This window comes from Schistocerca nitens, chromosome 4 (assembly GCF_023898315.1).
Source record: "Schistocerca nitens isolate TAMUIC-IGC-003100 chromosome 4, iqSchNite1.1, whole genome shotgun sequence".
NCBI classification, from domain to species: domain Eukaryota; kingdom Metazoa; phylum Arthropoda; class Insecta; order Orthoptera; family Acrididae; genus Schistocerca; species Schistocerca nitens.
Window position 1 is genome coordinate 572,286,451 of NC_064617.1, and position 27,324 is coordinate 572,313,774.

The 27,324-nt window shown below is 42.1% G+C and overlaps 1 protein-coding gene across 1 annotated transcript in view; it reads right to left on the bottom strand.

The window, feature by feature from the left end:
• LOC126252441 (beta-alanine transporter) overlaps window positions 1-27,324 on the bottom strand; it is a 512,871-nt gene that overhangs the window by 359,508 nt on the left and 126,039 nt on the right. Inside the window, exon 3 of the mRNA XM_049953334.1 lies at window positions 10,490-10,593. Within this exon, the coding sequence (XP_049809291.1) occupies window positions 10,490-10,593 (104 nt within the window). The remainder of the gene's footprint in view (window positions 1-10,489; window positions 10,594-27,324) is intronic.

Here is a 27,324-nt window from a genome sequence, read left to right on the forward strand (position 1 = left end):
GTTACCTAGTTTCCTATAATTTCCATAAGACTGCTGCAAATAACATTCGAGAGATTTATCCCAGGCTTGGAAGTTAACGCAATGAGAATGACGCAGAAGATATTAGGCATTCGGTACATCAGAAAGCGAATTTTCTCAAGGATTTTCTCCAAGACTGCGTTACAAAACGGCATTTCACACGTCAACGTGGAATGAACCCCGACACCAGCCAGCTTAATGCCAAAAACATGTATGCTGTGCTATAAGGGTGCGGCGGATGATAACCCAAAGTATCCTGCTATGAAAGGAAATGGCGCGCCAGAATCACTCCTGACTCTCATCTATGGAAAATTTCTACCCTTCGTTTAATTACTGTGATACCGGACACTGATGAAGCCATGCCAGCTGCGACACACCACGAAGAAATTATCCTAATGGGACGGAAATCGATAGATTTTATGTAGTGTACAGATAAACAAATGATTAAAATTTCATTAAAACTGGTTGATTCATTCAAGTGAAATAGATCCACAAATTGAGGAAGTCAGTAACACGTTGGTCCACTTCCGGCCCTTACGCAATCTGTTTTCCGGATTGCGATTGACTGAAAGAGTTGCTGTATGCCCTCTTCTGGGATACCGTGCCAAATTCTCTTCAATTGGCCCACACGATCGTCAAAATACGGAGCTGGTTGCAGGGCCCTGCCTATAACGCCCCAAACTTTGGAAGAGATCCGGCGACCTTGCTCTCCAAGAACAGGCTACTCAAGCATGAAGACAAGCAGTAGAAACTGTCGCAGTGTGCGATTATCTTGCTGAAATATAAGCCCACGGTAGCCTGTCAAGAACACCGACAGAACGGGGCGTAGAATGATTTCATCGTAGTGCTGTGTTATAAGTGTGCTGCGGATGATAACGAAAAGTGTCCTGCTGTGAAAGGAAATGGCACCACACCATCACTCCCGACTGTCTGCCCGAGTAGAGGGTGATACTCAGGTTTGTACCCCACCACTGTCCGGTTCTTTCCGAGACAGGTCTTCGCAGGTCATCGGGACTTATTTAGAAGCATAAGTCATCACTGAAGAAAATTCTACCTCAGTCTATGAGATCCAACGCAGGAGACGTCTCTCGAGACGGCCCAGACAGTGGTAGGATAACAACCTGATTGTCGTCTGCCTTACGGCCCAACAGCCAGGACTGACGCTTTGCGTATCCACTTCTTTTCGAACCTTCGGTTGTCAACCGCATCGTCCCTACAGATTAGCAGAAAGTGCAAAACGGCTAAGCGAGAATCTCTAGAGGATAAAGAAGCAAGAAAACCATAGGGAGATAAGGATGCTGCCGACAGGAAAATTAAAGTGATCTTCGTAGGAAAGAGATGCAGATGTATGAATGTAAAGAACTTAGATGGCAAACCAGTACTAAGAAAAGAAGGAAAAGCTGAAAGGTGCACGCCATAGGTGATCAGATGGGAGATACGGTACTGCGAGAAGAAATTGACATAGCACTGAATTCTCAAAGCGAAAACAAAGCCGCTGGGATAAGCGAGCGACATACCCTCAGGACTGCTGATATCCTTGGCACAGGCAGCCATCAGAAAATCTTCTTTTACATTTTTTCTTCTCAATAGTCTTCTGACAGGTTTGCTACAGGCCGCCACGAATTCCTCTCCCGTGCCAACCTCTTCATCTCAGAGTAGCACTTGCAACTTACGTCCTCAATTATTTGCTGGATGCATTCCAATCTCTGTCTTCCTCTACAGATTTTGCCCTCTACAGCTCCCTCTAGTAATATGGAAGTCACTCCCTCATGTCTTAACAGATGTCCTATCATCCTGTCCCTTCTCCTTATAAGTGTTTCCACATATTCTTTTCCTCTCCAATTCTACGCTCAACCTGCTCATTCTTTACCTTATCAGTCCACCCATTTTCAACATTCGTCTGTAGCACTACGTCTCAGTGCTTCGATTCTCTTCTGTTCCGGTTTTACCGCAGTCCATGTTTCACTACCACAGAATGGTGTAACCTAGACGTACATTTTCGGAACTTTCTTCCTCAAATTAAGGCCTATTTTTGATGTAGACTTCCCTTGGCCAGGAAAGCCCATTGTGCCATTGCTCTGCCGTCATCGGCTACGTTACTGCCTAGGTAGCAGAATTCCTTAACTTCATTTACTTCGTGACCATCAATTCTGATGTTAAGTTTCTCCCTGTTCTCATTTCTGCTACTTCTCATAACTTTCGTCTTTCTTCGATTTACTCTCAGTCCATATTCTGTACTGATTAGATTCTTCATTCAGTTCAGCAGATTATGTAATTATTTTTCATTTTCCTTCGGGATAGCAATTTCATCAGCGAATCGTATCATTGATATCCTTTCAACTTGAATTTTAATTCCGCTGCTAAAACTTTCTTTTACGTCTTCCATGTACAGACTGAACAGTATGAGCGAAAAACTACATATGTGTCATACATCATTTTAAATTTGAGCACTTTGTTCTTGGTCGTCCACATTTATTACTGCCTCTTGGCTCATGTACATATTGTATATTACCCATCTCTCCCTACAGCTTACACCTATTTTTCTCAGAATTTCGAAAATTTTGCACCATTTTACACTGTCGAACGCTTTTTCCAGGTCAACAATTCCCATGAACGTGCCTTGGTGTTCCTTTAGTTTTGCGCCCATTATCACTCGCATAGTCAGAATAGCCTCTCTGGTACATTTAGCTCTGCTAAAGCCAAACTGATCCTCAACTAACAAATCCTCAATTTTCTTATCGATTCTTTGTATATTATTGTTGTCAGAAACTTAGATGCATGAGCTGATAAACTGATAGTGCGATAATTTTCACACTTGTCAGCTCTTGTAGTCTTCGGAATTGTGTGAATGATATTTTTCGAAAAGTCGGATGGTATGTCGCCAGACTCATACTTTCTACACACCAACGTGTATAGCCGTTTAGTTGCTAGTTCCCCCAGAGGGTTTCGAAATTCTGATGGAATGTTATTTATCCCTTCTGCCTTATTTGATCGTAAGTCATCCAAAACACCTTTACAATGTGATTCTAATACTGGATCTCCTGTCTCTTCTAAATCGACTACTGTTTCTTCTTCTATTACATCAGACAAATCTTCCCCCTCATAGAAACTTTCAATGTATTTTTTCCACCTATCCGCTCTCTCCGCTGTACTTAACAGTGGAATTCCCGTCACTTTTAATGTTATTACCATTGCTTTTAATGTCACCGAAGGTAGTTTCGAATTTCCTGTATTCTGAGTCTGTCCTTCAGACCATCATTTCTTTTTCGAGTTCTTCACATTTATCATGAAGCCATGTAGTCTTAGCTTTCCTGAACTTGTTTTTCATTCCTCGGCGACTTGTATATCTACACTCCTGGAAATTGAAATAAGAACACCGTGAATTCATTGTCCCAGGAAGGGGAAACTTTATTGACACATTCCTGGGGTCAGATACGTCACATGATCACACTGACAGAACCACAGGCACATAGACACAGGCAACAGAGCATGCACAATGTCGGCACTAGTACAGTGTATATCCACCTTTCGCAGCAATGCAGGCTGCTATTCTCCCATGGAGACGATCGTAGAGATGCTGGATGTAGTCCTGTGGAACGGCTTGCCATGCCATTTCCACCTGGCGCCTCAGTTGGACCAGCGTTCGTGCTGCACGTGCAGACCGCGTGAGACGACGCTTCATCCAGTCCCAAACATGCTCAATGGGGGACAGATCCGGAGATCTTGCTGGCCAGGGTAGTTGACTTACACCTTCTAGAGCACGTTGGGTGGCACGGGATACATGCGGACGTGCATTGTCCTGTTGGAACAGCAAGTTCCCTTGCCGGTCTAGGAATGGTAGAACGATGGGTTCGATGACGGTTTGGATGTACCGTGCACTATTCAGTGTCCCCTCGACGATCGCCAGTGGCGTACGGCCAGTGTAGGAGTTCGCTCCCCACACCATGATGCCGGGTGTTGGCCCTGTGTGCCTCGGTCGTATGCAGTCCTGATTGTGGCGCTCACCTGCACGGCGCCAAACACGCATACGACCATCATTGGCACCAAGCCAGAAGCGACTCTCATCGCTGAAGAAGACGACACATCTCCATTCGTCCCTCCATTCACGCCTATCGCGACACCACTGGAGGCGGGCTGCACGATGTTGGGGCGTGAGCGGAAGACGGCCTAACGGTGTGGGGGACCGTAGCCCAGCTTCATGGAGACGGTTGCGAATGGTCCTCGCCGATACCCCAGGAGCAACAGTGTCCCTAATTTGCTGGGAAATGGCGGTGCGGTCCCCTACGGCACTGCGTAGGATCCTACGGTCTTGGCGTGCATCCGTGCGTCGCTGCGGTCCGGTCCCAGGTCGACGGGCACGTGCACCTTCCGCCGACCACTGGCGACAACATCGATGTACTGTGGAGACCTCACGCCCCACGTGTTGAGCAATTCGGCGGTACGTCCACCCGGCCTCCCGCATGCCCACTATACGCCCTCGCTCAAAGTCCGTGAACTGCACATACGGTTCACGTCCACACTGTCGCGGCATGCTACCAGTGTTAAAGACTGCGATGGAGCTCCGTATGCCACGGCAAACTGGCTGACACTGACGGCGGCGGTGCACAAATGCTGCGCAGCTAGCGCCATTCGACGGCCAACACCGCGGTTCCTGGTGTGTCCGCTGTGCCGTGCGTGTGATCATTGCTTGTACAGCCCTCTCGCAGTGTCCGGAGCAAGTATGGTGGGTCTGACACACCGGTGTCAATGTGTTCTTTTTTCCATTTCCAGGAGTGTATATTCCCGAGTTTCCCGGAACATTTTTGTACTTCCACCTTTCATCGATCAGCTGAAGTGTTTCTTCTGATACCCGTGGTTTCTTCGCAGTTACCTTCCTTGTACTTATGTTTTTCGTCCTGATTTCCGTGATGGCCCTTTTTACAGATGTCCATTCCTCTTCGACTACACTGTACGCAGAGCTATTCTTGATTGCTGTATCTGCAGCCTTAGAGAACATGAAGCCTATCTCGTCACTCCTCAGTACTTGTATGCCTGTTGATTCTCCCTGACTAATCTCTTAAACTTCAGCCTACTCTTCATCACTATTAAATTGTGGTCTGAGTCTATATCTGCTCCTGGGTACGCCTTACAATCCAGTATCTGATATCATAATCTGTATCTGTTCATGAATTAATCTGACGGAAATCTTGAAGAGTTATCCGCCCTTTTCCGAGTATACCTCCTCCTCTTGTGATTCTTGAACGGAGTATTTGCCATTAGTAGCTGCAATTTATTACAGAATTCTATTAGTCTTCCTCGTCTCCCATTCCTTGTCCCAAGCCTATATTCCCCTGTACCTTTTTCTTCCACTCCTTCCCCCTGGTTTGCTGTAGATTCTGATAAGAACAACCCTATCACTTAACTGTTCACAGTAACGCACTCTCTGTTCTACATTCCTGTTAATAATGAATCCTACTCCCGTTATAACATTTTCTGCTGCTGTTGATATTACCCTATACTCATCTGACCAGAGATCTTTGTCTTCTTTCCATTTCACTTCACTGACCCCTACTATATCTAGATTGAGTATTTGCATTTCCCTTTTCAGGTTTTCTAATTTCGGTACCATGTTCAAGCCTCTGACATTCCACGCCTCGACTCGTAGAACGATATCCTTTCGTCTAGTATTCAATCTTTTTGTCATGGTCCCTGTTGGCAGTCCCCTCTCGGAGATCCTAATGGGGGGATTATTACGGAATCTTTTGCCTATGGAGGGATGATCATTACACTTTTTCTTCAATTACAGACCACATGTGTGGATAAACATTACATGTTTCTATTGCCTTCAGCATCCTCACGCCGTTGATCATTACTGATTCTCCGCCTTTTGGGGCAGTTTCCCACCCTAAAGACATGAGAGTGCCCTGAACCTCTGTCCGCTCCTCCGCCCTCTATCACAAGGCCGTTGGCCGGACGTTCTCGTCAGCCTATGGTGATTATTATTCAAAATTCATGTAGTGGCGGTATTCAAACCCTGGACCGTGCACCTTTTGACTATTAATCAAAGACGTTACCCATTAAGCTAACGTGAAAAATATACAAGACAGGGGAAATACCTTGAGACTCAAAAAGAACGTAATAACTCCTATTCGAAAGAAATTATATGCTAACACATGTGAATGTTACCAAAGTATCAGTATAACAAGTCATGTGCGAACCTGTGCTTACAACTTTTATAGAATTAGGCATTGTTTTTGAAATTGTTGATTGGAACACATCCTATATCTCTGAAGGTTTCTTTCGATCATTCTGACTTGTCTGATGTGGCACGCTAAGAATTCCTCTCCCGTCTCATCCACTTCATCGAAGAGTAGAACTTGCAACCTACGTTCTCAATTATTTGTTGGATAAATTCCAATCTTTGTCTTCTCTTAACAGATACGCTATCATCCTGTCCTTTCTTCTTGTAGGTATTTTCTGTATATATTTTCCTCTACGATTCTTCGCATAATCTTCTGATTCCGTACCTAATTTTTACGTTGTTCTACTAAATCGGGATCTGAGTGTACGCCTAACAATCCAGTATCTCATTTCAGGATCTCTACTTGACCATGATGTAATCTAACTGGAATCTTCCGTATCTCTCGGCCTTTTGAAAGTATGCCTCCTTCTCTTGTGATTCTTGAACAGGGTATTTGCTATTATTAGCTGAAATATATTGAAGAAGTCTATTAGTCTTTCTCCTCTCTCATTCCTAGCACCAAACCCATATTCTCCCGTCACGCTCTCTTCTCTTCCTTCCGCTATAAACACATTCCAATGCCCTGTGACTATTAGATTCTCACCTCCATTTATGTACTGAATTACCCTTCAATATCCTCATAGTCTCTTCATCTTCGATTTGCTACGTCTACTTGTAGAGCTGAATTGTAGTAGAAAGGTAACAGGGGTGACATGCAGGCAACGAAAGATTATATACAACTTATACAGAAACCAGACAGCGTTGCAATAGACGAAATGCTTGAAATTAAAGCAGTGGTAGAGAAGGGAGTGAACAGGATATTAGTGTATCCACAATGTTATTGAATCTGTACATTCAACAAGCAATAAAGGAAGACATTGTAAGATTTGGAGAAGGAATCAAAGTTGAGGAGAAAAAAATAAAAATAATGAGGTTCGTCGATAACACTGTAATTATGTTGACAAAAAATGATTTTGCAGCGGAGTTAAAAAGAATGGACAATGTCTTGAATGGAGGATATAAGATTAAAATTAACAAAATCAAAACAACTGTAATGGAATGTAACCGATTTAAATCAGATGATGCTCAGGGAACTGTATTACGCGATGGGACACTAAAAGTGGTAGTTGAGTTTCGCGTACTGGGCAGTAAGATAAATGATGATGGCCGAAATTGAACGGATATAATATGTACACTGGTAGTGTCAAGAAAACTGTTTCTGAAGAACAGAAATTTCTTAACATCGAATTGAAATTTAAGTGGTAGGAAGCTTTTCTGTAAGCATTTGTCCACAGTGTAGGCTTCTATGGAGACGTTTGCTATACGCCGTTGAGAAAAGAAGAGAATAGAAGCTTTTGAAATGTTGTGGTACAGAAGGTAGCTGAAGATTATATGGGTAGACTACATAAGGTATAAGGGGGAACTGTATACAGTCGGGGAGATATGAAATTTCTATCATAACTTGAGTAGAACAAGGGACCAGTTGATAGGACACGATCTGAGATATCAAGGAATCGTCAATTTAAAACTGAATGAAATTATGTGGGTGTGTGAAAGAGGGGGGGGGGGGAGGGGAGGTAAAATTTGCAGAGGGAGACCAAGAAACGAGTACAGTAAGCAAGGTCAAATGGATATGGGTAGCAGTAGTTATTCGGAGATGAAGAGGCTTTCGAGCGATGGAGTAGTCTGGAGAGCTGTATCAGACCGATCTTCGGACTGAAGGCCGCCACAACAACAGCAACAATAGCAATGACTTCCTAACACTTACTTAAATAATAAAAGACCGATAAAATGTTGATAATTTATGACTGCATAGTCTCGCTGCGAAAAATATAATCTCCTCTGTATAAGCGAAACTGGTTATACAACGACGAACTTTCGACCGCGGTTCCCACAGTCATTGACAACTGATAGCCTTTTTTGCCTTCTCTGCCCCTAATAGTACAGTGGACACTGCGACTTTAGACTCATTGTACATTCAGAGTCTTTTGCCACAAATAGCTGGAGAGCTAGCAGTGTACCAGGTGGGCGACCGTGGCCTACCGTTACGATCATCGTCTAACAACGTAAAGAGTGACAAAACAGCTTCCCAGTTTACGTGCTCTGCATGTTATCCACTACAAGCCTCATATTAGAAATACCGTCTATTTCGCCAGCCTAATTAAGCATCTGCTTATTGGATTGCGTTATTTTATTGTTAGTTTTAATGTGGTCTAGTTCTTCACCCACATTGTCATCAAAGACTAGATAGAGCTGCTCCCCAATTCTTTGATTGAGTGGTAGAGGAGTTGTTGAAATACATCCTGACGTCGCCTTATTTTTTTGAGACGGGGAGTAATTGAATCGGGCGCACGGTGTTGCGATACAGAGATGATTAAATCCAAGCATAGCTACCCTATTATTTATGGGGAACATTGGGGACAACGGAAATGTGGACTGCCAAACAGACTATTTCTTTGAACATTTTAGTAGTTTCTATGAGCACTTCACGACAACGGCTGAGATTGAAGGAAACGACGGCTTGCCCTTGGCCGGCCGCTGTGGGCGAGTGGCTCTAGACGCTTCAGTCCGGAACCGCGCTGCTGCTGCGGTCGCAGGTTCGAATCCTGCCTCGGGCATGGATATGTGTAATGTCCTTACGTTAGTTAGGTTTAAGTAGTTCTAAGTCTAGGGGACTGATGACCTCAGATGTTAAGTCCCATAGTGCTTACAGCCATTGAACCTTGCCCTTGTTTGACGTTTTCGTCTGCGGGAAATCCAATGGCTATTTCAGACAAAATGTACGCAGAAAAGCGACGAATCGATATCTGCAAGCATTCGGGCACAACTGCCCTGGTCGAAGACGCATTGTTCTAAGGACAATGCTGCAGCAGTTCCGGCCAATCAAAACTAGTGATAAGAATTGAACCACCTGGAAAATGCCTTCCGTGAGATTGGCTACAACAAGTAACGAATAACGCAAGTAATTTTAGGAGGTATCCTCAAGCATAATACCGCCGAGAAGTAGAGTAAAATGCTTGCATTTTCGTCATTCTGTTGTTCAGTTAGAGGAAAGATTAACCGACTCCTATAGTTGATCTTCTGGTCCCAGTTAAAATACGTCAAATCAAGACGCCCGTGGAAAACAGTGTAGACCTCAGCCCTACTGGCGTTTACGAAAACTGTGTAAATGTGGGCATTATTACCTCGGGAAGTCTGTGTGCACGGTAGAACAGCACCTGACTAAACTTGAGACGTGCCCACGACTGCATTACCCGTAAAAATAGGCAGTAGCTGAACATGAACAGAAAATTTACCAAATTCCATTCTGTGACAGACATTTCCTCACATAGCGTAACGGTTTCTACCTTGGGTATTTATAGAAGCTACAAAGAACAAAATATCTGATGACCTCGTCAATAAAGACGGCGATTTACGGATGGGTACAGTGTGAAACGTTGTTGAAGAGAGTCTGAAGCGCGCGCTCCAGATGTGGGTCTTACACGGCGTCGGATGAGCACCAGTAATACCGCAGCCGGTATCATGGCTGCATAACGCCGAGCGAGGTCGGTAGCTACATGGCAATCACAAACCGCTAACGGCTAAAGGGCACTAGGCCGAAAGCTCGTGAATGTGTAACCTCTTGATGCTGCTGGCAGTCTGAGAAGATTCTATTGCCTGGAGAAATCGAACCAAATGATTAACTTGTGTCAGTTTTATGTGACTACAGACCAGCCGTGGAATCACCCTTACATTGCGGAGACAGACGTGCAGTGCATTATCATGACTGAACACCTCGCCAGGGACAGACCAGTTACTGAGCTTTTGTTACCCAGTGTCACTACACCGTTTCTGCTGTTGATGGAATTTCAACCACACCATTCACAATGATGTTGCTCATGCAGTAGAATCCCTCCCCTTCTAAGACGTTGGAATCTGGGATGGTAAAGGGGTCAGGTCTGTAACTCAAAATATATTTCAGATTTGATTTTCTTATTTTCTTGTTTGCTACAAACAAAATTGTAACGTTAACGAATTTTTAATAACATTTGCAGGTAATGCTGGTGTAACAACTAATACGCAGAGATGGAAACAACTCACTATACTGGGAAAAACTCTCAAGAACCACCGTGGAGAAGATGGTTTCATCTGCCTGGAGCTCCTGTTCACAACTAATATTTGGTTATTTACCTTATTCCTTTGCAGAACTTCTCAGTGCGCACGAGTACGTCAAGCAATAGGTAACGAGTTAGTGTTCCATTGGCCTCTTACCTGTCCTGCAGGTACCCGAAGATGTAGTTGCCGATGAGGCCGCCCACGCCCAGAAGGACGAGTGCCAGCGTTGCGTAGTAGTCCCTGTCACAGACCAGCTCCCACTGAAACAGTAAGAGGCAGAACGCCGAAGTTACTACGTGAGAGGATAGGCGAAAGTTGTAGTGGTTGCTGAAGTCAACGTGAGGAAACCTTAGTTACTGATATAATACAAAACATAAACGTGGAACTGCGCCGTCGAGAGGCAACTAATCGTGCTGAGTTTGGTAATATGCACCAGTTAACTTTATTATTATTTTACTCCACTGTCTGCCTGATCTTCGTAAAAGTCAGCATCCGTAACCTTTCCTCAGAAATGTAGATTAATTTGCACATCACCACCAACAACGTCCTTTTGATGAGAAACCCAGGTGATTCCAAGATACAGCCAAATAAAAACACAACAAGCAACAGTCAAGTAGCAAACGTGGTTTAACCTAAAGAAAAAGTGTTCCTGTTGGTTGCGTCTGTACTACTCTATTCAGCCCTACTGAATTATTTCTTCAGTCGTGTACATGACTAGACTTCGTTGTGCTAGAAGTTCGCTTATCTGTTTTAGTTGTTTTTGAGTCCTGAGTCCTTCAACTGGTTTGATGCGGCCCGCCACGAATTCCTCTCCTGTGCAAACCTTTTCATCTCAGGGTAACACTTGCAACCTACGTTGTCAATTATTTGCGGGATGTATTCCAGTATCTGTCTTCCTCCACAAATTTTGGCTCTACAGCTCCCTCTACTACCATGAAATTCACTTCCGATGTCTTAACAGATGTCCTATCATCCTGTCCCTTCTCCTTTTGCATATATTCCTTTCCTCTGTGATTATGCGCAGAACCTCCTCATTCCTTACATTATCACCCAGTTTTCCACATTCGTCTGTAGCACCAAATCTCAAATGCTTCGATTCCCTTCTGCTCCGGTTTTCCAGTAGTCCATGTTACACTACCATACCCTGCTGCGCTCCAAACGTACGTTCTCACTCACTTTACCCTCAAATTAATGCCTACGCTTGAGACTAGTAGACTTCCCTTGGCCAGGAATGATCTTTTCTCCAGTGCTACTCTGCTTTAGATGTCCCCCTTTCTCCGTCCGTCATTTGTTATTTTGCAGTCCAGATAGCAGCATTCCTTAACCTCGCCTATTTCGCGACCGTCAGTTCTGATGTTAAGTTTCTCGCTGTTCTCATTACTGATACTCCTCATTACTTCCATCTCTCTTCAATTTACTCTCAGTCCATATTCTGCCCTCATTAGGCCGTTCATTCCATTCAGCAGATCCTGTAATTCTTCTTCATTTTCACTCAGGATAGCAATGTCATCAGCCAATCGTATTTATATCGTTTCAACTTGAATTTCAATAAGATTCGTGAACATTTTTTTATTTCCATCGTTGTTTCTTCTATGTATAGACTGAGCAATAGGATGAAAGACTACATCCCTGCCTCACATCCATTTTATTCGAGGCACATCGCTCTTGGTGCCCACTCTTATTATTCCCTCTTGGCTCTTGTACTTATTTTCTCTTAACCCCCTCCTTCCCCCCACCCCCCTGCATCTTTCTCTATTTAGCTTACGCCTACTTTTCTCTGAATGCCGAGTATTTGCACCATTTGATATTGTCGAACCCTTTTTCCAGGTCGCCAAATCATATGAACGTGCCTTGATTTTTTTAAAATTTTGTTTCCATTCTGAACCGCATGGTTAAAACAGCCTCTCTGGTGCCTTTACCTTTTCCAAAGCCAAACTGATCGTCAAGTAACAAATCCTCAATTTAATTTTCGGTTCTTCTTTATATTATTCTAGTCAGCAACTTAGATGCACGAGCTGTTAAGCTGATTGTGTGATAATTCTCGCTCTTCCCAACTCTTGCAGTCTTCGCAACTTGTGGATGATGTTTTTCCGAAAGTCAAATGGTATGTAGGCTGACTCATACATTCCACAAATCAACGTGAATAATCGTTCTATTGCTAGTCTCTTCTGACCGAATGTTATCCAACCCTTCTGGCCCCAAAGCTCTCTTAAATTCTAATACTGGATCCCTTACCTCTGCTAAATTGACTCCCGTTTCTTCTTCTATCAGAACACTCAAATCCTCCACTCATAGCAGACAATGAATGTATTCTTTCCACCCGTCCGCTCTCTCCTCTGCATTTAACAGTGGAATTTCCATTGCACTCTTTATCTTACCACCTTTGCTTTTAATTTCACCGAAGTGTATTTTGACTTTCCTACATGCTGAATCACATTTTTCATTCATTCGTCTTAACTTCACTGCCATTTTTATTTATTCATTCCTCAGTGACTAGTATTTCTATATTCCTGAATTTCCCTGGAAATTTTTGAACTTCCGTCTTTAATCGATCGACTGAAGTATTTCTTCTGTACTCTTGGTTTCTTTAGCAGTTACCTTCTTTGTCCTTATGCTTCTCTTTCCAACTTCCATGATAGCCGCTTTTAGAGATGGCCATTTCTCTTCAACAGCACTGTCCACTGAGCTATACTTTATTGCTATATCTGTAACCTTAGAGAACTTCAAGCGAAACACGTCATTCCTCAGTACTTCCGTATTCCACTTCTTTGCGTATTGATTCTTCCTCACTCATCTGTTAAACTTCAGCCTACTCTTCATCACACTATATTGTGATCAGAGTCAACGTCTGCTTCTGGGAGTCCAGTATCTGCTTTCATAATCTCTGTCTGACCAAGATGTAACTAACTGAAATCTTGAGGTACCACCCGCCCTTTTCCAAGTGTACCTCCTCGTCTTGTGATACTTGAACAGAGTATTCGCTATTACCAGCTGAAATTTATTATAGAACTTAATTAGTCTTTCTCATTCCACGTCCCAAGCCCATAGTCTCCCGTACCCTTTTCTTCCGCTCCTTCCACTACAACTGCATTCCCTTATCCCATTACTATTTGATTTTCATCTACCTTTACGCACTGTATTACTCTTTGAAAATCCTCGTATTCTTTCTCTATCTATTCATCTTCAGTTTCCGATATATATCTGATGTATCGTTGTCTGTGTTAGTTTGCTGTCGATTCTGATAAGAACACCCTTATCACTGAACTGTTCACAGTAACACAACCTTTGTCCTACCTTCCTATTCATAACTAATCCTACTCCTGTTATACCATTTTCTGCTGCTGCTGCTATTATCCTCTACTTATCTGACCAGAAATCCTGGTCGTCTTTACATTTCACTTCATTGACTCCCGCTATATCGAGACTGAGGCTTTGAATTTCCCTTTTCATATTTTATAACTTCCCTACCACGTTCAAGCTTCTGACATTCCAAGCTCCGATTCTTAGAACTTTATCCTTTCGTGGGTTAATCAATCTTTTCTCATGGTCACCTCCCCATTGACAGTTTCCTCAGGAATGGGTGACTATTCCGGAATCTTTTGCCAATGGAGAGGTCATCTTCGCACTTTTTCAATTGCAAGCCACATGTCCTTTGGATACATGTTACATGTCTTTAAAGCAATGCTTTCCACTGCAATCGGCATCCTCATGCCGTTGATCATTGCCGATTCTCTCACCTTTAGGGGTAGTTTCCTAACCCAAGGACAAGGGAGTTCCCTGAACCTCAGTCCACTCCCCCAACTTCATTGACAAGGCCGCTGGCAGAATTAGGGTGACTTTTTATGCCAGAAGTCTTCGACCTCCAACGCTGATTATTAATCAAAATTTAACCGGTGGCGGGTCCAAGTGGTAGTGGTTGCAAGAAATGCGGATTGTAAATGTGTATGAAGAGGTGTATGGTTTTACTGAAACTGTAGCAATGTATAGAAACACTTTGTATGCACACCCAAACCTGTAATGTCTTCGGGTGAGCAAATGAGACACACCTGAAATAACTACTATCGCTTACTGCGTGTAAAAACAACTTAGGTGCACGTTTGGTTTCTCTGGCACATTGATTCTAGTGTCCACAGATAGATTAAGAATCTGATGGATACTTTCAGAGGGATCAGTGATTAATTTGTGTCAGATACTATGCACAAACTTTTAATATAAAGCCGAAACTTCTTAATAAATGAATATACTTTTAGAGATCTAAATGGTTTTATTCATAACATATCTCCAAAGCCAATCACTAATCCTATCGCCTCCATATTGGTCGTGGAAAATTCGCAATATAGGTATAATACAAGCAGTCATATGGTCTGAAAATGGGCTCACCTTTATCTCCCTTATTAGAAGAAATGTTCTATGGAGGGAGGAAATTCGGCCATTAATTTCCTATAAATCAACTCACAGAAGCCAGATTGAAAAAAAAAAAATACCAGAGAACACCTCTACTGACACATTCATCCTAGATTCTCCTCTAAACCTAAAAACACTGTCATGCAGCATTTCACTAAACGGTCTCCTTTGCATCCCCATGTCCCAGAATGGACATGGTCAGGGTTTTAACATAACAAAAACTGTAACATTAAAAAAGTATTCAGATTCAACACTATCCATAAATTCCTCAATAAGAACTAAGGAAGCAAGGCAGCCCTCTTTTGTGCCCAGTGAAGAACGTAGATACACCAAAGCGAAAATTGTGCAGTTACCTTTTATGTTAATACGTCTAACAGGATAAGTATCATTCCAAAGGAAGTGGGTCTGTCTTTACTTTTCTACGTCACACAGATATTATGTAGATATTTCTGCAATTCAGAAGATAAACGTTGTGCAGTCATGGGAGGTAGGGGTAAGGTCATCTTTCAAAAGTGTCAGTCTTTCTGTATAGGACAGATTGGAAGGTCAAGCTGTACTAGGCTCCGGGAATACCATAGAAGATGGAGATTATAGACTCTGTCAGCAATATTATACATTAAAAACAGATATGTGTAGGACACTTACTATTCCTGGAGCAAACACAATTAAGTTTTTCGCCCCTTTTACATAATGTTGCATCTTCTACGTAGGAGTGAAACTTGGTGCCTTGGGTATTCACATAAATATCCCCTCCTGTGCACATAGCTCTGTGCCAGTGCCTGTTTGGTATAATGTTATCATAACAAATGTCATGAAATTGTACAACAGAAATAGAACTGTGTCAAAGTAGTCAACAGATGTAAGTCTTATAGTTTAAATCGAGAAGCAATGGATTAACAATTTGTTTTCATCTTCGTCTGCTTGCCATCTTTGAAATCAATCCTACACTGAAAACCATCCATACAACCGGATCACAGGTTGTGCAAAATAATAAAGTTTTTAAAACAAGTCAGAAAGTTTTATTTAGTTAACAGAAAGCTGCCTGACCGGGTCTACAGCACTGTAATAAATCAAACATTACAGTTTCTAGTGATTAAGCAAACAGTTGTAACAAATGAGAGTTGTGCTGCTGTTCGCATATAGGACGATGAAATATCGATGAATATAGTCATATTTTTGTGTTACGCTACTAGTCCCACAGCATGTTAGGTACTGGCTTTCGTCCTTTCCTCTTTTATGTTTTAATGGTTTCCTCTTCCAATACCAAATACCTACAAAATCATTGTCGTATGTTTCTTGGTTACAATAAGCGTTGTCCTGCTGTCCAATTTACCTATGTGCTCCATCCTTGATGTACAAATTTAAATGTATCTGACTGCAATAGCAATATCTGCTGGCAGGTTCTTCCTCTGAGAAGGACTTTTCATATACTTCTTTTAACCCCATTAGCTGCTTCTCATTTCGTACCTTATCTGGGGGCTTCATCCTAAGCTTTTGAACTTCGTTGACGAGTTACTGTTCATTATACCAGTGTAAATACTTTCTGTGTTCAAATCACACTTTGGAGGAATTCAGGGAACTATATACGTCCGGGGTTAGTACTTACTGGCAGAGTAGGTTCCACACCTAAGTGAGCGCTGGGGCTCAGGAGCGGCGACGTGCAAGAGACCGACCGGATTTACGATAATGAGAACGTATGTGTCTCCTGATATTACGGCGAGCCTCCCACCGAGGTACGAATGTATGCGACTCGCCACATGCCTGAGTTAGCTAGTAAAATTTATTTACGTACCCTCTGGAGCACAGTTTCATTTGCATTGTAAATGTTCTTTGACTTATCAGATGAATGTAATGTATGTAGCGGGATTAGATCTTTCTGAAGCGCAATTGTTTGTAATATAACGAAAGTCCCTCATCCTTCTTTATCCGAGAATTACTGATTTCAGATTATAGTATCACCACCAAGGGAGAAAAGTGAATGACGAATTAGGTCAACGAAATAAAACAACAGATATCAAAGCATACACTCTGTAGGCCCACTGCTTGATTGAATCTCTACAGATGCTTTGATTAAGCTGTATAAGACAGACGAAAATAGATTTCTAAGAAAGTGCCTTCTGACTTCCTTTTGACTTAGCTTCACTTGAATATCAGTAATTCAGAAAATTTACCTGGATTATAAAACACACATAATGGATTAATTTAACTCTTTGAAACTCTCTCGAGGAAAAAGAGAAATAGACAAGGGTCTCTAATATAAGTTGTTTGGCTGCCTTATTCAGTTTTTGTACAGGCACTACGAACCACATGACCATAGAAATACGCTGCATGCACCTTATTTTTAACACTCGCAAATAATCGATGGATATAATATTCAGAAGAAGGGTACTCGCATCTTGAAACTGGTTAAGGAAATAAAATTTATTTTGTGCAATTGCTTGCTGATTAGTTCAATAAATACAAATTAAGTTGCTGAAGATGGATAAAATACTGAACTCTCTAATAACACTAAAAGAAACCCATGCTGTTTTAATGCGCTGGTCTCTGTAATGGGAAGTTTAAGAATCTTTCTTGTTATTTCAAACTATTTTCTTTTTGAAAGGAACAACGACGCAGACATGGCTGCGACATCACCAATTCGTCACCACATACACATACGTAAAGTTCATATCCATCATTTTGATTTGCAGCTTCTTGTATTGACCGTGTTTGCAGTTAAAATTGTTGGATGTGAAGTCCGCCAGTTATGCAAAACACCCTTTCTCTCAGTACCCAAACATGTTTCGGCATCACTGTGCCATCATCAGTGGGTTTTCGTTTTTATTTAATCTGCAATGTGAACGTGATTATATAATTATGTGCATTTTTAGTTCAAACAACAGATCGTTTCCTTTTGTAACTACCTTTACATTTGGTGTCCATGAATTTTCTGGATCACTTGTGTTAATTACTGCAGGTAGCTTGTTATCTGCAACCAAACAATGTTGATGTGAAAGTTTTTTGCTGGGAGTTAACCGATCTTCTAGAATATAATTTAGTTTTTCACGTTGTTTGAACTAAAAATGTACATAATTTTATACTCATTTAACAAAAATCTTTACATTGCAGAATAAATAGAAACGAAAACCCACCGATGATGGCACAGTGGCGCGGAAACATGTGTGGGTAGTGAGAAAAACGGTGTTTTGCAAAACTGGCGGATCTCACATGCAACAGGAAATTTCATAGTATGTTTTACACGAGGATCCGCTACATGCGGTACGTTGTGAGGTGTGTTACGTTTACACTCATCAAGATAACAAACGTTGTAACATGAGGAATGTCTCTGATGCGGCGCACCACTCAAAAAGGTGGGGTAATCAGTGCAGAATATGGTTACCCCTGGAAGTGTTTCTACACCTAGGAAGGTATCCATTACATTTTGTTTGCATTGAAAAAGTATATCCTAATGTACACAAAAGAGACTGTTGTTAGAAATTCTAAATTAGACTTCGACGCAAGAGATCATTCTATCAACTGCAGGAAAGATAGAAGTAAGAGTAATGGGTTGCTGCTTCTTTCTTGAATGGATGATGAGGATATGATGGTAATGAGTAAGCAAAAGAGAAATAATTGATACCAAGGTAACAGTGACGATGATAAGGAGAGGTATAACATGGTTATGTAAAATAATTTTAGTGTAGTGTTACAAACTGTTGTGAGAACGAAAAGCCCAAGAGTCTTCGTACTTCTCTATACAGAGTTATAAAATGTGCTGCCGATTACCTACTAATCAGAGCACCGTATCGTAAGAATAATCCCAATTTATAAAACAGATTTGTCAAGACCATGACTGGGTGTATGATATAATACAGGACTGGGCATGAATATCATGAAAAAGAAAAAGAAAGACGAAGAGAGCATGCACTAGCTACTTATTGATTTGAAGTGGAAATAGATTATATTTTGCGAACACGGCTGACAAATTCCGCAATAATGTAGCAGTTTATGCTACGTACTATAGCTCTACTTTGTCCCGGAGGAGGTTCGAGTCCTCCCTCGGGCATGGGTGTATGTGTTTGTCCATAGGATAATTTAGGTTAAGTAGTGTGTAAGCTTAGGGACTGATGACCTCAGCAGTTAAGTGACATAAGATTTCACACACATTTGAACATTTATAGCTCTACTTCTACTAATTTTGTCAACAGTAACAATTTTGTCTCCAGTATTTCCATGATTCCACGCTTACATCTTTTTTTCTCCGCCTGAAATTTACTATCTATTAGGACGTTATGGTTTCTACAGGTAACATATTTATTTTCTAATGTAGTTCTTTATTTGATATTTACTACATAAGAGCTTATGTGAAAGCTTTCTCCACATATTTATAGCTCTCCTGAACACGATGACTGCCATGAGAGTTTGAAACTGGTTGCCGGAATCTATACAGGAGAGCAAGTGAAACGTGTTAAGAGTGTAATAAGTGTCTCGCCTAAATAGCGCAATAATGAGATTAATTTAAAACGAACAGCCGCGAGTAATATGGGAATTCTGTGATGCTACGAAGTAGTACAGTTTCACCTCCCATTTGTGCTCCAAAAATAAGCTGACGTGCCGTCGCAACGAACGGAGTGTTTGCGCTATAAAATGCATGGCGTGATTTCGACCAAGAGGTGACACGGAGCATTTCATTAACTAGGATGCAACGAACAATTAGAGGTATTAACAGGTTCCCATACAAGAATGTAGTGTAAAAGGAAGGAAGAGTAGTGTTTAATGTCCCGTCGACTGCGTCATCATTAGCCCGGATTAAGGAAGGATGGGGACGGAAACTGACCGTGCCCTTTCAAAGGAACCATTTCGGTATTTGTCTTTAGCGATTTAGGGAACTGAATATGTAATTCTGGGTATTCGAACCACCGCTCTTCCGCATGCGAGTCCAGTGTGCCGACCATTGCGTTACCTCACTCGGTACATACAATCGTATTGTCATCGTTCGATGCAAGAGATTGAACCAAACTCACAGAGAATAATATTGCAGAAATGAAGTATTTTTAGTTTTTGTTTCACAATATCCAAGCACTCGGTTGTGTTTTTATATCGTAAGTATTTGCTGCAGTATTCGAGTTGAAGCTGCAACTAAATATTACTACGAGTGCCATTTATGTGGATATACATAGAGGCAATATATGGTCTACGTAAATCGTCTGGACGTATGGAGCTTCAGCTTCATTAGCAGCGAAAATAATAGAACTTTATACAGTAACCATTTAAATTATTTAAAATTTTGTCGAGAGTATACGAACAGATGTAAATGTGTAAAGCTACGTTGCAGATTACGTTTCTATTACAGAAACAATATGCACGTATGTCATGTTTGCTGTTTCTTCTAATGTTGTCTTTCCAATATATTTCTATCATTGTTCATATTTCTGTGGATTTTTAATAGAACTGAACTGGGTATAAGTTCATAGTAATTATTTTTAAATTAGAAGCGTGTAGCTGTGTGTACGGCCATCGAATGGCCTAGCTGCTACCAGTCAGTTTTATTTCTGTTCTGCTTTCGGCTGACATAGTAAATAGCACCAAATTCGGATTCAAAACAAGCACACTGGACTCGCATTCTGGAGGACAACGGTTCAAAAAAAATTTTCAAATATGTGTGAAATCTTATGGGACCTAACTGCTAATGTCATCAGTCCCTAAGCTTACACACTACTTAACCTAAATTATCCTAAGGACAAACACACACACTCATGAGCGAGGGAGGACTCGAACCTTCGCAGGGACCAGTCGCACAGGACGACGGTTCAATCCCACGTCCGGCCATCCTCATTTAGGTTTTCCGTGATTTTCCTAAATCGCTCCAGGCAAATGCCGGGATGGTTCCTCTGAAAGGGCACGGCTGACTTCCTTCCCTGTCCTTCCCTAATCCGACGAGACCGATGACCACACTGTTTGGTCTCTTCTCCCAAACAACCCAACACAACCCCCAAAACAAACACCACACGCCCGTAATTCTACGGTTTTTTTGATTTTTTTAAATTTGTCTACAGACGTTAGGGTAGATATTTACTGTGTATTGCCATAAATGTGGGTTATAGAGCGTATATTAATGAGCAGCACTGTAGTAAATTTTGTTTCGGCTATGTCATTTAAATTTCTTTTCTATTCGTGATTAAAATAAAATAACAACCTGTATTAGTGTATCACACAAGTTTTTGAGCCTTCTCACCTTAAGTACACAACAACTTTAGGAGATCGATTCTCGACGTTTCAGATGGTTCAAATGGCTCTGAGCACTATGGGATCTAACTTCTGTGGTCATAAGTCCCCTATAACTTAGAACTACTTAAACCTAACTAACCTAAGGACATCACGCACATCCATTCCCGAGGCACGATTCGAACCAGCGACCGTAGCGGGTGCGCGGTTCCAGACTTCCAGACTGTAGCGCCTAGAACCTCTCTTTCACCCCGGCCGGCGATGTTTTAGATCATTTCCAATTTGTATATATACATATACAAATACTCTGAACTTATAGGTAACTCACTAGTGGTAAGTGTGAAGGGTATTTTGCCGTGGAAACAAATACTCACATTCATTGTCCAGACAAAGCCCTTCTACTACACAGTTCTTTGCTACAGCTTTATTTTTTAACTATGTGGCGTACCCCAAGATTCTCTCTGCCTCTCTCTCTCTCTCTCTCTCTCTCTCTCTCTCTCTCTCTCTCTCTCTCACTCCTACTTGTACAAGTATTTATGATAATGATGATGGTGTTTGGATCGTGGGGTGCTCAACTGCGCGGTTATCAGCGCATGTACAAATTCCCAACCTTTTCTCAGTCCAATCTTCCACTTGCATGAATGATAATGAAATGATGAGGGCATCAGAAACACCCAGTCATCTCGAGGCAGGTGAAAATCCCTGATCCCGCCGGGAATCGAACAAGGGACCCCGTGCTCGGGAAGTGAGAACGCGACCGCGAGACCACGAGCTGTGGACAAGTATTTATGATTTGAATGTGTAGCATGTTGTGTTCATAGCACTACGACATGTAATAACTCTTCCTTTTTTAGTAGCATTGTTAGACCACAGTTTTTTACAGAAAGTAAATGACTCATATGGCACTGAGAATGTTTCGACATATACACAGAAATCAAAATTCTCTACAGCCTACACCGGTTACATTGATTGTAACTGAAAATTGTTCAGTAATATGCTCCACACGAGTAAAATTTATTGATATCCTCTTATAAGCTTTCCAATCCATATAGACTGAAGACACATTCGTATATCCATATTGAACATTTTATGACAGGCTTTTGATGGCAGATCCGGTAGTCTTGAGCCCGTTTTGCACCTAAAGTTCTTAGGCGTACTTATTATAAGGACGCAACCGGACTAATGTGAAAGAAGAAAAGTGATGGTTAATGTACCACTGGCGTTGATGTCATTATGAAGAAAGTATGTGGATTAAATACGTCCTTTTCGGCTATACATCATCTTTAATACTCAAAATTGCACAAATTCAGTATGAACTGGATGCTGTCTTTCCATAGGGCTCCGCGTATTTCTCCGGACGTTAAGAGACATGAAAACAGCTAAAATATTTGATGGCCCGGAAATCTATCTTCCAGAGGTAATGAAACTGTGTCTGTGAACAAGAAAATCTATTGCGTATATGTAAATGACACTGAGGATCTTACCCAGCAATGTCTTTCTTATTCAACTGCCTGGTGGGTAGTGATACCACGCTTGGACTGCACCACATTAGTGAAATTATAAAGACAGCAGTTTATTGTCGTTTTTGGCATTGAAGAACCAAACTGATTTCGTGACTCGTAGAAAGAGGCGGGTTATGTCAAATATGAGTGACGACGCTCTATTTAAAAATGAATCACGGAAAAGTCTCCTCAACGGCGCAAAAAATATTAATGCAGAAACTCAGCATACATCAAATAGAATGCTCTCTTATGGTGTCACTGTCTTTTTTTCCACTCACATTAAACTAGAGGTGTATTAATTTCTGCACGAACACACCATCCTTGGAAACCGTTGCCTGGTAGGTATGAAGGTGACAAGCCATTTAAGATCACCTCTTTTCATTTATTCACCTTTAATTGTGTGACTGGAGGGGAGATAAACCCTACTCAAGGTATTACAGCGCACTGAGCAAGATAGAGCACTGGTAAGAAACAGTACTCGCATCCTGGTGGGCGGTGGTCCAAATCCCCATCCGGGCACGGAGGTTTAAGCCAAAGGCAATGGTAAGCTGTATCCTCCGAACGAACCCAGGCGACCTCCTTCCCCTATATGAGCCTGTAATCTATGCCTAACGATTTATTCATGCACAGGACATAAAACTTTGAACCCAGGTTTACCTACACTGCTGGCCATTAAAATTGCTACACCACGAAGACGACGTGCTACAGATGCGAAATTTAACCGACAGGAATAAGATGCTGTGGTATGAAATTATTAGCTTTTCAGAGCATTCACACAAGGTTGGCGCCGGTGGCGACACCTACAACGTGCTGACATGACGAAAGTTTCCAACCGATTTCTCGTACACAAACAGCAGTTGACCGGCGTTGCCTGGTGAAAAGTTGTTGTGATGCCTCGTGTAAGGAGGAGAAATCCGTACCATCACGTTTCCGACATTGATAAAGGTCGGATTGTAGCCTATCGCGATTGCGATTTATCGTATCGTGACACTGCTGCTCGCGTTGGTCGAGATCCAATCACTGTTAGCAGAAAATGGAATCGGTGGGTTCAGGAGGGTAATACGGAACGCCGTGCTGGATCCCAACGGCCTCGTATCACTAGCAGTCGAGATGACAGGCATCTTATCCGCATGGCTGTAACGGATCGTGCAGCCACGTCTCGATCCCTGAGTCAACAGATGGGGACGTTTGCAAGACAACAACCATCTGTACGAACAGTTCGACGTCGTTTGCAGCAGCATGGACTATCAGCTCGGAGACCATGGCTGCGGTTGCCCTTGACGCTGCATCACAGGAGCGCCTGCAATGGTGTACTCAACGACGGACCAGGGTGCACGAATGGCAAAACGTAATTTTTTTCGGATGAATCCAGGTTCTGTTTACAGCATCATGATGATCGCATCCGTGTTTGGTGACATCGCGGTGAACGTACGTTGGAAGCGTGTACTCGTCATCACCATACTGGTGTATCACCCGGCGTGATGGAATGGGGTGCCATTGGTTACACGTCTAGGGCACCTCTCGTTCGCACTGACGGCAGTTTGAACAGTGGACGTTACATTTCAGATGTTTTACGACCCATGGCTCTACCCTTCATTCGACCCCTGCGAAACCCTACATTTCAGCAGGATAATAAACGTCCGCATGTTTCAGGTCCTGTACGGGCCTTTCTGGACAGAGAAAATGTTCGACTGCTGCCCTGGCCAGCACATTCTCCAGATATCTCACCAATTGATAACGTCTGGTCAATGGCGGACGAGCAACTGGCTCGTCACAATACGCCAGTCACAACTCTTGATGAACTGTGGTATCGTGTGGAAGCTGCATGGACAGTTATACTTGTACACGCCATCCAAGCTCTGTTTGACTCAATGCCCAGGCGTATTAAGACTGTTATAAAGGCCAGAGGTGGTTGTTCTGGATACTGATTTCTCAGGATCTATGCACATAAATTGCGTGAAAATGTAATCACATGTCAGTTCTAGTATAATATATTTGTCCAATGAATACCCGTTTATCATCTGCATTTCTTCTTGGTGTAGCAATATTAATGGGCAGTTGTGTATCTTTTCTCTAAGCTGAGTAAAAAAGAAAATTTGTTAAATTCCAATATTTGTAGACGAACTACCTTTTTAAATATTGAAATTCATGTAACAGGTGCAGATTCTCTACGTAAAGAGACATATGAAGATGTGTGCCGGACCGCGATTCGATCTCAGACTGCCGCTAATCGCGAGCGGTCACCCTACCACTTAAGCTGTCAGGGAACGCTCCCTGAACCGACCCAGTCTTCCATAGCTCACACACCTATCTATTTTCTCTCATTATTACGACGTCATTCATCAGTACTCACACATCTTGTGAATCCCATGCAGGATATAGAATCTAGACGAAGAGAAGACATAGTCGTCATTTTCGATACACATCAGTCTTTGTCTTATACATAATTTTACATTTGATGACGAATCACAGTTCGAAACTTGAAATTTTTTCCTTTAATTCAACTTAATCGTAATATTTGTCGATGTCTGTCGCAAATTGTCTTATACCGCATTAGGTGGAACATCTATACCTGTTGTTGTTGTAAACTTCAGTCCTGAGACTGGTTTGATGCATCTCTCCATGCTAATCTATCCTGTGCAAGCTCCTTCATCTCCCAGTACCTACTGCAACCTACATCCTTCTGAATCTGCTTAGTGTATTCATCTCTTGGTCTCCCTCTACGATTTTTACCCTCCACGCTGCCCTCCAATGCTAAATGTGCGATCCCTTGGTGCCTCAGGACATGTCCTACCAACCGATCCCACCTTCTAGTCAAGTTGTGCCACAAACTTCTTTTCTCCCCAATCCTATTCAATTCCTCCTCATTAGTTACGTGATCTACCCACCTAATCTTCTACATTCTTCTGCAGCACCACATTCCGAAAGCTTCTATTCTCTTCTTGTCTAAACTATTTATCGTCCACGTTTCACTTCCATACATGGCTACATTCCATACAAATACTTTCAGAAACGACTTCCTGACACTTAAATCTACACTCGATGTCAACAAATTTCTCTTCTTCAGAAACGCTTTCCTTGCCATTGCCTGTCTACATTTTATGTCCTCTCTACTTCGACCATCATCAGTTATTTTGCTCCCCAAATAGCAAAACGCATTTACTTTGTTTTATTTTCATCACGAATAGAAAAGAAATTCCCGCAGCATCACCCGATTTAATTCGACTACATTCCATTATCCTCGTTTTGCTTTTGTTGATGTTCATCTTATATCCTCCTTTTGAAACGTCCCCTTTGAACAATTATACATGACTGTGCTTAAATTGACACACAATATTTTTAGCGCAACGGAATCTGACTTTTAATAATTCCTACAAAATAGTGGCCCTGACTAACAATACCTTTCACAAATCACTTACCTCACAAAAATCTTCGTTACTCGAACTACTGCAATACAGCGAGCGCCACTGCTGCAGGGCTAAATAAAAGATTCAAACTACTGAAGGCACTAACTACTGATAGGCATAGTTAGCAAATGAAAGATTTTGATAGAGAACAAACAATGTATTTATCTTAACAGTGTTCAAAAGCCATAATATATATAGAAGTTCATGACATCCAATATTACGAATGTACTGTCTCTGATGGACACACGTCCAGATCATCCGCTCTCAAAATTCCGCCATCTCTCTCCCCACATCCACCAATGCTGGCGGCTCACCTCCAACTGCGCAAGGCTACGCGCTGTTAACAGCCAACTGCCCAACACCACAATAGCCAACAACAATGCAAACCAGCCACAGACTGCACGCGGCACAGCCAGTGATTTTCATACAGAACGCTACGTGGCGTTACCAATATAAAAACCTAAAAAGCCTACTTACACTTTCAAGACACTGTCCATTCCGTTCAACTGCTCTTCCAAGTCCTTTTCTGTCACTGAGAGAATTACAGTGTCATCGGTGAACCTCAAAGCTTTTATTTCTTCTCCAAGGATTTTAATACCTACTACAAATTTCTCTTTTGTTTCCTTTATTGCTTGCTCAATATACAGATGGAATAAAATCGGGGAGAGGCTACAACCCTGTCTCACTCCCTTCCCAACCACTGCTTCCCTTTCATGCCCCTCAACTCTTATAACTGCAGTCTGGTTTCTGTACGAATTGTAAATAGCCCTTAGCTCCCTGTATTTTACCCCTGCCACCTTTAGAATTTTAAAGAGACTATTCCAGTCAACATTGTCAAAAGCTTTCTCTAAGTCTACAAATTCTAGAAACGTAGGTTTGCCTTTCCTTAATCTATTTTCTAAGATAAGTCGTAGGGTCAGTATTGCCTCACGTGTTCCAACATTTCTGCGGAATACAAACTGATCTTCGCCGACGTCGGCTTCTACCAGTTTTTCCATTCGTCTGTAAAGAATACGCGTTAGTATTTTGCAGCTGTGGCTTATTAAACTCATAGTTCGGTAATTTTCACATCTGTCAACACCTGCTTTCTTTGCGATTGGAATTATTATATTCTTCTTGAAGTCTGAGGGTATTTCGCCTGTCTCATACATCTTGCTCACCAGATGGTAGAGTTTTGTCAGGACTGGCTCTCCCAAGGCCGTCAGTAGTTCCAATGGAATGTTGTCTACTCCCGGGGCCTTGTTTCGACTCAGGTCTTTCCGTGCTCTGTCAAACTCTTCACGCAGTATCGTATCTCCCATTTCATCTTCATCTACATCCTCTTCCATTTCCATAACATTGTCCTCAAGTACATCGCCCTTGTATAGACCCTCTATATACTCCTTCCACCTTTCTGCTTTCCCCTCTTTGCTTAGAACTGGGTTTCCATCTGAGATCTTGATATTCATACAAGTGGCTCTCATTTTTCCAAAGG